The following is a 12700-nucleotide window of genomic DNA, read 5'->3' as shown; positions in this document are numbered from 1 at the left end:
GCGCGACCTAAGTTCGGCTGAGGCAGCTTCCGTAGCACAGAGTACAAACACCACGCGTTCGGTCTTATTTTATATGATAGACCCTGCAGATTACTTTCAGTTTGTTACTCCTTGTTCTAGGGCAGCCATCCCTTGTGGATATTCTCTCTCCCTGGATACTGTCGATGAGTGAATGACTGAGAGTTAGAAAAGTATAATATACTATTGGTACATATTAGTATGTACATTAAGCTCTGCTGCTACTGATGTACAAGGGTCGAGTCGTAAGTCACGGCAACTATTCTTTTCTCGCGAACAGGAGACAGCACGTAAAATCTAAGATATGCATTCGGAAATATATGGCATGTACTTATGCACAGTGCCTGAAGACAAATTCTGACTTCAGGAGATTCTCGTAGGAAAGTGACAGAACACAGGCGATTGGTAAACATTGTATTATTATGTTATAGACAGCAAATACACCAGACTACGTACAAAGGACAGGTCTCCACTGGTTACAGACCTTCGAAATAATCACCCAAGGTTTCCACTGTGCGTTGCGAGCGGTGGGACAGGCGCTGAATACTATTCGCTGCATGTGTATCGCTAACGTGTGACACCTCTCTCCGAAATGCTGTTAAGATGTCCTCTTTGTTAGCAAACCGTTGGATCATAGTCACATGGGCTTAGATCAGGTGAATAAGGAGGGTGTGCAAGAACCTCCCATTCCCACCGCGCCGTATTGTTGTCACTGGTATGTTCTTGCAATTCTGCTAGAGTCCAGCGCCTGTCCCTATGTAAACACTGATCGATCACCGTTATCCGTACATCTTTGTCCATGGACACTGGACGGCCTGGCCGAGGCAAATCGGCAGTTGATACTCTATCCCGTTTGAACGTCTCCACTCACATCGCCTCTGTACTATAGGGCATGGTATGTACACTTAATGCTTCTCGCAGCTCTACATGGCATCTGCCGCGGAGGACTGCTATTTTAATATACGATTGTTGCTTCTGGTTGTTGACTTCCATTTTGTGACGCTCTCTCTCCCACACTGAACTTGGGGGCATGCTTAGATCCACCGTGTTGTTTACATACACAATCTACTGGCATCATACGCAAGTACATACCGTACGTTTCCAAATGCATATCTTAGATTTTCCGTGTTGTCTCCTGTTCGCGAGAAAAAAAAAATAGTTGCCATGACTTATGAGTCGGCCTACGTATTACTACAGTGTTAAGTCTAAGAGAGGGCCTAGATTCCTAACGTCGCCACGTACAAAGGCTGACGGAGACTGATAAGGACAGACACGAGCTGGGGCTGACTGTCTGTGAAACACATCCTGCAAAATATCTGCAGTGTTCAGGACAAAAGCCACTGTCTAAGAAAAGTACCGCCTGGTCAGAGGGAAGAAAATAATTACACGGGCAGAATTTGCGACATTAGTGGGCAAAGATCAAAGCATAACACTTGAATAAGTGTGCTGCTAAGCAGGCCTACTCAAAATAATAACAATAACAATATTTTTTTTTTTTTGCTTGGGGCTTTACGTCGCACCGACACAGATAGGTCTTATGGCGACGATGGGATTGGAAAGGCCTAGGAGTTGGAAGGAAGCGGCCGTGGCCTTAATTAAGGTACAACCCCAGCATTTGCCTGGTGTGAAAATGGGAAACCACGGAAAACCATTTTCAGGGCTGCCGATAGTGGGATTCGAACCTACTATCTCCCGGATGCAAGCTCACAGCCGCGCGCCTCTACGCGCACGGCCAACTCGCCCGGTAATAACAATAATAATAATATTAATATGAATAATGATAATTCCTCCAAATTCTTAACTCGAGACATTTCAACAGCCCAAAGTCAGATGAACACCTGAAAGGAATTGCGGAAAAAGTCGGCCTTCAGATATCTTTTGAAAAGACAGAATACATGACCTGTAACAAGCAAGCACCAAACTGCACTGAGACAAAATATGGCAAAATTAAAGGAGTATCGCAATTGAAGTATCTTAATGAAACAATTCAAGAACAAAACATTGAAATTAGACGCCAAAATTCGGAAACTGCATACCGAGTAGCCGAACATGCTGATCTACAACAAAAATTGTATCCCCAATCACAAAAAGCAATCATTAATGCCCTTGTGGGTCAGAAACGCTATGTTTGAACAGCAAAAAGCACACATTGAAAACATTGAAATATTGAGGAAAGGGAACGCAAAATCATAAGAAAAATTCTAGGCCCAAAACTCGCCGACTACAATATCAACTTAAAGTCAGACAGGAAATCGAACAATAAATGCATAAATATTCAGAGAGAAATTAGAAAACGCAGGTTAAGATTCAAACAGTCCACCTCTACGAAAACAGGAGTAAAGCCAAAACAGACACAATAATATGAATTCGCCAATTTGAAACAGGCAGATATTACACCAGCAGATGTCCAAAACAGGGTAATCTTCAGATCGAAATTTCACAAGTAGCGAGTTGACCAAGAAGAAAGACCAAAGATGAGGACTGGAATAAGCTGGTCTGAAAACAGAAGGGAAGCCCACAGTAAAAGAATGAAATAAATATGGGCACAAATGAAGGCAAAATCACACATCTAAGAACTTTGCGAAGCCCTAGTGGGCTTATTCTCATATAATAATAATAATAATAATAATAATAATAATAATAATAATAATAATAATAATAATAATAATAATAATAATAATAATAATAATAATAATAATACATTACATATATAATACATTATCATTATAGACTGTTATGCCTTTCAGCGTTCAGTCTGCAAGCCTCTGTGAATTGACTAAATGTCGCCAGGATCCTTGATTTGAAACCAGTGTTGTGGCCTCATTTAGTTCTATACCTCTTATCTTTAAATAGTTAGAAACTGAGTCTAACCATCGTCGCCTTGGTCTACCTCTACTTCTCTTACCCTCCATAGCCGAGTCCATTATTCTCCTAGGTAACCTATCCTCCTCCATTCGCCTCACATGACCCCACCACCGAAGCCGTTTTATGCGTACAACTTCACCCATCGAGTTCATTTCTAATAATAATAATAATAATAATAATAATAATAATAATAATAATAATAATAATAATAATAATAATAATTCGTGCGCATATTACTAGCCTGGTTCCGCACTTGTATTGCAAAATTGTACAGCGGTAGAACCTGCATGTTAGTGTAGTTGAGAGTAGGGTGATATGCGAGTAGCAGGAATGATGGGGACAACACAAACACACAGTCCCCGAGTGAAGTAAATTAACTGTTCACAATTAAAATTTCACACAGCGACTGTGAATGAATTCAGGATCTGCATACCCAAAGGCAAAGTCAGACATTACTAGATATATCCCTTTCCCAACAGTACCCCTCCAACAAATGACAACACCACTAATTTTCGCATCCGTCTAATCACCGTAATCATACATATGATTAGAATTTCAAGTGATCCTAGCTGAGCCTGGTACGGCTTTCCACTAATATCCTCTCCTTCATCTTTCTTAATTGGCATTCTCTGATCGGCTCGATGCTTGGGAAATTTCAATTGCAACTCTTAGGGAGTCTTTCCTTCAGTCACTAAATTAATGCTTTGAAGAAAAGAAACTCTTAATTTTGCCTCGCGATATAAGAAGAGGTCCGCCTCCGTGGTGTAGTGGTTAGTTTGAGTATCTGCTACCGCCAGAGCCCTGGGTTTGATGCTCGGTTCTGCCACGAAATTTGAAAAGGGGGTCGAGGGCGGGAACGGGGTCCACTCAGTCTCGATATGTCAACTGAGTAGAGGGGGGTTCGATTCCCATCTCAGCCATCCTCGAAGTGGTTTTCCGTGGTTTCCCAATTCCTCTACATGTAAATGGTGGGATGGTAGCTAAATTAAAGCCACGGCCGTTTAATTCCCTTTTCTTTGTCTATCATTTCTGATCTTCTCATCAGCATAGCAGATGAGGCAGCCTGGGCGATGTACTGGTCCTTCTCCCCAGTTGTATCCCCGACCAAATATCTCACGCTCCAGACACTGCCCTTGAAGCGGTAAAGGTGGTGATGATGATAATGCTTGTTGTTTAAAGGGGTGTAACATCTAAGGTCATCGGCCCCTAATGGTACAAAATGGACGGCATGATATGATAATTTGAAACAAATGAAGATGAACAGTGATTGTGAAATTAAAATAATTAGTGGATCTAATTCGCAATGCCTTATTTTCTTTAAAGACCACACGGCACCTCGTAATCTGCAGGCCTTCGGGCTGAGCAGCGGTCGCTTGGCAGGCCAAGGCCCTTCAAGGGCTGTCGTGCCATGGGGTTTTGGTTTTATTTTCTTTAAAATGATAGATGATAGATTATGGTAGAATAAGACGTTGCCTTAAAATGCAATAATATATCATGCAAACTACTATTTTTAAAAGCACATCAAAGTATACAAACACAAACTAAAACAAAGTGAAATTAATAAAAGGTAGAGAACAATAATACAAAGACTAATACGAAACTTTAACTGCCAAGTTCATCTCGAACTTCCGCGGGATTTTGGTGTGTTGTATGTTTTTTAAGGAATTGTGTTTGTTGAGTCCTAACTCGTGTTCATGCCGTTGTTCATACCGTTTTAATACGAAACACTATGTTTATATACGATAAAAAACACTTTTCCTCATAAATGGATGACGAGGTATGCGGACTGCTCGTCATCTCGCAGAATGAGGGGCATGGTACTCAGGAGTTTTAGACTACTGCTCAGATCGACCAGGTCCACGCATTCCGTAAGGATGTGTACCATGGTAAGATGATCGCAGCAAGTACTCACCGGAGGGGGCTCTCCTTTCAGTAAATAGGAGTGCGTTACTATACCGTGGCCGATCCGAAGAGGACATCATACCACTGCTTCCCTCCGAGCAGCCCGAAGGGGGAATTCCTCCATACCTTCGTTGTACCTTTTTATCGCTCTCAGCTTATTTGGAAGTGGAGTGGCCTGCCACGCCGTCTCCCCATCGGACATAACCTAATGTCTCAGCTGAGAGCGAATATCACTTGCAGATAGACGTGAGATCCCTAACTGAGTCCGAGGGATAAACCAACCCCGGGTGGTAAAGTGATTAAGAAAGAAAGTAAGAAGATATAAGAAGAGTTGGAGATCCATTATTCTACCCGTCACCCCTCTCTAACCCGTGAACAGAGTGTTCATCCACTAAATAATGCTAAATAATTTCTTTTTATGGCTTATTTTAACGATGAAAGGACAATTAAAATGTTATATCAGCATTTCAGCCTGTACTGTGGTTTTATGATAAAAAGGCCTTTGACAGGGGAGATCATGGAACATTATTTACAAAAACTGAGGGCTATTGGAAGAGACAAAAAAGCGACTAAATGGGTGGCTCAATTTCCCGAAAACGGAACTCTGAGGATTAGAATAGGTGAAGCGCTATCTGATCTTGTGATGATTAAGAGTGGGGTCCCACAAGGCAGTGTTATTGGACCTTTGTGTTTCCTTATATACATATACAGTAAATGATATGAGTAAGGAACTCGATTCGGATGATTTTATACTATATGGAGTAATAAATAACTTACACAGTTGTGCGTGACTGCAAGAAAATCTCGACAAAGTTGTGGGATGGACACAGGCAAAGGGGAGAAAATTTAGGTTTTAAGTTTAACAAAGAGGAGAAGTCCTCTAAGTATTAATTAATGTGTTGATGAGATGACAATAACTCATGGAGATCACATAGTACTTAGTACATAGGAAAGATCTCCATCTGGGTAATCACATGAACGGGATTGTAAACCTCTGAACATGGTCACGAGTTTATTTAAGGGCTGTGGTAACGATGAAAAGGAGAATGTTATAAGTCACTGGTGAGACCCCAATTAGAGTATGGTTCAAGTGTATTGGATCCTCACCAGGATTATTATTGATAAGAGAACTGGAAAAGATCCAAACGAAAGCAGTGCCACTTGTTCGAGGTTATTTCCGACAAAAGGGCAGTGTTACAAAAATGTTGCACACTTTGGGCTGGGAAAAGTTGGAAGTAAGGAGACGAGCTGTTCGACTAAGCGGAATGTTTCGAGCTGTCAGTGATGAGATGGTTTAGAATGATATTAGTGTGAGTGAGGTTTTTAAGAGTAAGAAAGGTAATAAAATGAAGGTAAATTTGGAATTCAAAAGGGAAAATTTCTGAAATATTCCGTTATAGTAAGAGGAATTAGGGGTTGGAATTATTTATCAAGAGAGGTGTTTCATTAATTTCCATCTTGCATAAAATCATTTAAGTAGTAACGAGGTAAAGAAGTATTGGAAATCTGGCACCTAGGCGACAACCCTGAATGCTGATCATTGGTAATCGATGGATTGATGCTGCAGAACGCTCATAATCTTCCAACATAATTAGTTGACGGAATATCATATATATTATTTCAGTAGCATAGATCCCTTTTGCGGCGCTCACAAGTAACCGATCGTGAAAAATGAGCATTCAAACGAAAGGGAATGTAGATTAGGAGTGACGAATTTCACTCGCATTACATAAATATCGACAACTTCTTTTAAAATGAGTAGAAAAGTTGTACGAAGTGTGCGATTTGCAAATACTCTAGCTGTAGGAAAATACGCGCCATCATTGCTGACCACTTCACATTTAGGCCGCTGGGACGCGTGTTTTATGTCATTATGAGATGCTGTAATTATCAGTTAAGAAAATAATGGTAGTAAACCAAAAATTACTTACGGAACATTTGGCAGTATAATAATGCACTTGCATTTTCTTCCGTTCATGTGGATACCATATTAACGTTAAAAAATCAAAGATTACTTTAAGTGTTAAGTAAGACTGTCTAATACTGTGCTGATTTGTGTATTCCTTAGTTCACCAGAGGGCTACTCCACCACGTACTTAATGAACATGCGAGATTTCAGAATAGACGTGTGCTTGATTGGAAAATATTTCCGCAAAATTTTCAGTACAAAAGATAAAATGCATATTGCTAACAAATCTGTAAAGGAATTCACATGGGAGTTGCAGTACAACAATCTTTTAACACACGTAATACATGTTTGAAAATAACCTTACCTTGATATGGAGTGTAGATGTTCAGGTAGAGGCAGTCTTCACTCTGGTACTGTGGTTTGAGGTACGGAAGCAACCTCTTGAGGTATTTACGCCTTTCTTCTGACACTTTCATTGCACTAATATCGGGTAACTTTTGTGGACAAACATTACCGAATGTCGTAGCCTTCTTAATGCCACTCCAAGACGGTGGTGAACCAGGGGGCATTAGCCTTTGGCTCCCTGTAGGAGGAGCAGCGTATGGTAAGCCTAGGTAAACTTCTACTTTCTGCATGTGTCTGTTAGTTGATGGTTCGTACACAAATCCTCGAAGTCTACCTTGCTTTATCCTGATCTCCCTTGTCTCAATCTCTTTGTCACTATTAGGATCGAAAGCCTTCGTAAAGGCTGATGCTTGAGATATCAGAACAGCAAACACGAAAGAGATGAGGAACACACGCTTAAACACACACATCGCGACCTTCGTCTCCATATTCATATCTCAACACGCACAGAGACTGCCTAACGTCTGGGAATGTAACTTTGCTAACTTTATATGTTATCAATTAACAATAAAATAGCACTTTATTAATATTTGGAAGAAAAACTAGGACGAAGTGTATTTACTAAATGTATTAGATTATAGATACATATCGCAGTTATGTACTTCGATCAGAATTCTATAGTATAAGGTTTTCTTTGCCTTTCATTGAATGCATGTTACACAAACAAAGTTTAAAATTTCGCTTGCTATGCTTGAAAAGTAATCGTGACCAAATTAGGTTTCATTCAAAATATTTTTCTTCAAGAGATGTCCAGAATTATCTTTTCTGCTCTGTTCAACACTTTAATCGAAACGTTTTTCATGAAGAATTGAAAAAGAACAAAACAGTGTATTGAGAATTACAGATTTTGTAATTCTTATTAGTTTATATATCTATAAAATTAGTTATTCATTTGTTATCAATTTGATTATTTGTAATCATGCCTTGGGCATTCTGTTTTCACTTTAATTCTGAATAAAAGTTCAGCCTTTGGGAGGAGTTCAATGGCAGACATTAATGTTTCCATTTGTTAGGAAGAAGGCTCAAACGCTGCCACGTTCTCTAATGCAGTGTGGGTGGAGACTGCGTGTGTGGGTGTAGGAGGTGCAAGAGGGAGGGGTCAGTATGACCCTGGCGGCAAAGCAAGCAAACAAACCCGTATGCATGACTCAACCATGTGCTCGTTATTAACGACACTTTGCAGTTCAAGTTCCGCGATGTCATTAGCGCTAAACACATGACACTTTTGTAGCAGGATTATTTCCACTACAAATAGTATACAGTCTATGTAGATTCATGTACTTCTATTATTTATGAGCAGAAAATATTTGAAAATCTAATTTCTTCAATTGAAATGCCTTAATGTATATTTGACCTTGGAAGTTAATAGTTTTGTCTATCACTGTCGACTCCTAAAGGTTTAATATAATTTGTGGCCATGCCATTGAAAGAGAGAGAGAGAGATGTATGATGGTTATATTAGGGAGTGTAGTATCTAGAAATAGCAGATACCACTTGAGCAGTTTTTAATACAAATATATTTTGGTCACTGCTGCTATTTTTCTTCATTCTTTCGACCTGTGACGTGAAACGAATAAGAGGAGACGAGCTTCCAAGAGACGAGTCCATTTTTCTATGAATATGCGCAGAACCTCTTTAAGACGATACAAACTTCATTAAAGGGAATAAAATCGAATGATTTTTTGAATGAGATGAGTTAGTATTTTGTAAATGTTTATGAGAATATCTAGGGAATATTTGACATCTTAAATCTTTTAGAAACTTGGAATATCAGATTGAATTCAATATCCACGTGTAATATTAAACAGGATTTAATTTCCTTAATTTTTGATGCATTATTGATGAGATTAACAATATTTGTGTGGAAGTTGATTAGGCATATTTCATGGATTGGATTCCTAATTTTTGTTTCTAAGTTCTTTATAAACAAGTCGGACGATCTAGACAACGAAGGAAAGGAAAATTTGCGTATTTCTATTGAAATTCTTTATCGAAGACCGCATACAATAGCACAGAAATGTCGCAGGTTCTCACTGCATTTCCTATCCATTACAATACACTTGCACTACACGCACACGAATTCTTCTGCCGCAAGCTACAAACTCACTGTCGTAATAACTGATATCAACTTATTATTAAATAATTATTTGTAAATCGAACAATTTAAAAAGATGTTCACTGCACAACATACACTAATCCTGTTAGTTTCATCAAACGTTATTGTGTTATTCCAACAATAGCGCTGAGAACTTGTGTCGCTGTTTTCGTTAGAGTAATAGAACAATCGGATATAATTTCGCACTGTCTTTACACAACAGATCGTGAAGCTGGACTGAAAGGTAAGGGGAAAGAGGGGTACGTATGTGAGGAGTGGGAGGAAGAAGAAGGAGTAAGGGAGGGGTAACAGGGCCAAAATATTGTGCGCCTCCCAGAAGTGTTCCCGAGGCCGATTTGCTAAAAATAGCAAGGCTCGACTCTCCTGTGCGTAGAGGGGTACCGCAAGAGAAAGAACTTGGCCCCGCGCTACACACACAGAGAAATGATAACAACATATTATAAATACTGGTGTCACGTCATACTTCATGAAGCGTTATATGGTTCATATCCGGTGCGGTTCTCAAAAGTTCAAGAGCCTCTATATGTACATCTAGTTGAAGGCGTATTATTCGAACTGCGAAAGAATACTAATTTTCAAACATGCTGAATATTTGTTTTATATTATAGGACACATGCTAATGAACTTGCAATACACACGTACCTCAATTCAAAACAGCTTTTTTGCAAAATTGAATAATAACAAAAAGTAAAATGAAATTAATTTGGCATATGGCTATTAGTACCGAGGACATGTTCGACTCGCCAGTTGCAGCTTTTTGATTTCACACCAGTGGGTGACCTGCGTATCGTGATTAGTATGAAATAATGATGAACACGACACATACACCCAACTCCAGTGCCAGCGGAATTAACCAATGATGGTTAAAATTCCCGACCCTGCCAAGAATCGAACCTGGGACCCCTGTGACCAAAGGCCAGCACGCTAACCATTTGGCCAGGAATCCTGACATAACAAAAAATGATTCATACCTACATCTTCATTATAGTCTGTTATACTTTTCAGCGTTCAGTCTGCAAGAATCTGTGAGTTAACTAAACGCCCCTCCAATCCTCTATTTGTAACTAGTTCTGTGGCATCGTTTGGTTTCATACCTCTTTTATTTAAATATTAGAAACTGATTCTACCCATCGTCGTCTTGGTCTCCCTATACTTCTCTTACCCTCCATTACGGAGCCCATTATTCTCTCAGGTAACCTACTATCCTCGATTCGTCCCAAATGGTTTTCTGCGTAAAGCTTCTAACTTAAATTCAATTTAAAAGTATGTCAATCTGTCGAACACAAAAGTTAAATGTAACACTGTAACACACCTGTAAAAACATCAACAGTTGTAGCTCTTCAGGCAAGCAACCCAATGTTGAAAACATGCTAAGGATGTCTGTCTGTTAGGTCATCAGCCCAGAGGCTGGTTGGATCCTCAAATAGCACCACCAAAGGTTATGCGGTTATACGGAAACCCCAAAAACCAATGGCAGCACCAAAATGAGGCACACTAGGCAAGATGAGGAGTGAGGTAGTTTGCCATTGCTTTCCTCACTGGGTCAGAAAGTACTATTGCAGCACGACTGATCCTATGAGCAGCACCTTTCATAACACTCAGATGCACTAGTCGTGCTCTGAATGTCGTTACTCAGCACTACCCATACCCCAGCAGCTTCCATATTGTCACAGTCATGGATGAGACTGGGACTTCGGTGGAAGCTACACTTTACTCTGGCCTGCGTCAAGGATATGAGCTACGAATTTTAAGTAAACAAAATATAATAAACTATGGGAATTTATTCTTTACTTATCCCTACAATTACAATCATTTCCTTAATCATCGTTATCCGGTTGATTAGATTAGCAGCTTGCCTTTTTCTACTACTACGAGCGCTAATGTGAATCAATGCAGAGTTCAACTTAAGCACTTGTATCTGCGTTCAGTGCGAACAATTTTAAAAAAAAATCAAGAACACGCCTAATGGAATTGAACCAATGAACACATTGCAGAGAGAATTATGTAAATAAGTTAATTTCTCTAGGATTTGAATAAAAATGAAAACGAGTAAAGAAACAAGGGATTTTAGCCTCTTTTTCTGGAACTGCATTTAGGCCAGAAGTGATTTTTAGAAATTTGTTTTATAGTTTAATAGAGCTATCCAAGACTCCCAACCTTTCCGGGCCCTTTAGTGCTTCAACTTTTTGCACAATTGAGGAAATTGCTTAATTTTACGTTTTTTTACTTTGTCTCCTAAGAAATATTTTCAAAATGAAAGCACATTATTAAGCAAGGAATACATTTAAATAATATTCAAGTCACATTCAATATTTGGAAGTGTTTGTGTTCATTTCCGTCAAAACACCTATGAATCTGAAATCTGGTACTTATCTTAATAAAGTCCTCCCTTGTTTCAACTCCAGCATACAGTGCGAGGTGACTTGATAAAATCTGATGATGTACTTCTAAGAACGAAACCTGCCATTCTTTGTTTAATAGTGTGGATTTTTATTCTTCTTTAATAAAATGCTTTTTTACAGGGATGTCATAAAGCAATTTTTATATTTAACTTGTGTGACTCGAAAGGTTTTTAAGTTTTATTTAACTGAATTCTACTAAAAATTTCTACTTTATGAATACGGTGTTCAGAGTCCACCCTGCTTTCACTTCCGTACAGCAGTGTCGGTCTGAAAACAAACCTGTGTAAAGATAGTTTCGTTCATAAAGCTGACTTCCTTCTTTATACAATACTGTTGCTTGCAACTGCAAGTTCACTCTAATAGCTTTGCTGTACCTTGATTCAATCTCACTTACTATATTACTGCCTTGGGAGAATACAGATCCTAAATACTGTACTTGAAATCATATACCTGTTCCAGTTTTGTATTCCAATCTTGACATCCATTCATCTAAAGCTTCTTCCCTAGTTTAGTCTTGGAAATGTTAATTTTTATATCACACTCACTGCTCCTAGCTTCAAGTTCCAAGATATTACATTGCAAGCTTTCTGTACTGTCTCCTTTAAGACCAACTCGTCGCCTTGGCCCAAACTACTGACTACATTTCCACTTAACTGAATCCCTCCCTTCCACAAAAATATATTAATTATACAGAAGAAATGTATTTGTTTTGAAACTGAATTGCGTAATTTTCAGAGAAACAATATTTTAAAATGATGTTCTGATCGACAATAATCGGATATGTACCATAGTTTTGATTAGTTCTCTTGAAGATAGTCCGTGGATTTTTATTGTCTTTGTCAGTGTTTTGTAGTTGAACTGATGAGTTGTAAACAGTGTCTCGGAATTAACCAGAAAATAATAATACTGGATTGCACTGTCATTTTCCTAGATTTTTCTAATCAATAGTCCAATCTCGTGCAATGGTATCAGAATCTTCTTTGTTTCCTTTTACCGAGTGAGTTGACCACACGGTTGGAATCACGAAGCTGTGAGCTTGCATTCTGGAGATGGTGGGTTCGGATCCTACCGTTGGTAACCCTG

General features: G+C 39.1%; 1 protein-coding gene across 1 annotated transcript in view; it reads right to left on the bottom strand.

Moving 5' to 3' along the window:
• The window catches only part of LOC136885394 (uncharacterized), a 682520-nt gene extending 675011 nt beyond the window's left edge, over positions 1 to 7509 (bottom strand). The window contains exon 1 of the mRNA XM_067157906.2: positions 7059 to 7509. Within this exon, the coding sequence (XP_067014007.2) occupies positions 7059 to 7509 (451 nt within the window). The remainder of the gene's footprint in view (positions 1 to 7058) is intronic.
• Positions 7510 to 12700: the final 5191 nt, after the last annotated feature.

Source organism: Anabrus simplex, chromosome 14, assembly GCF_040414725.1.
Source record: "Anabrus simplex isolate iqAnaSimp1 chromosome 14, ASM4041472v1, whole genome shotgun sequence".
Classification (NCBI taxonomy): Eukaryota; Metazoa; Arthropoda; class Insecta; order Orthoptera; family Tettigoniidae; genus Anabrus; species Anabrus simplex.
The sequence above is the reverse complement of the archived record's forward strand: the minus strand, read 5'-3'. Positions and strand labels throughout refer to the sequence as shown.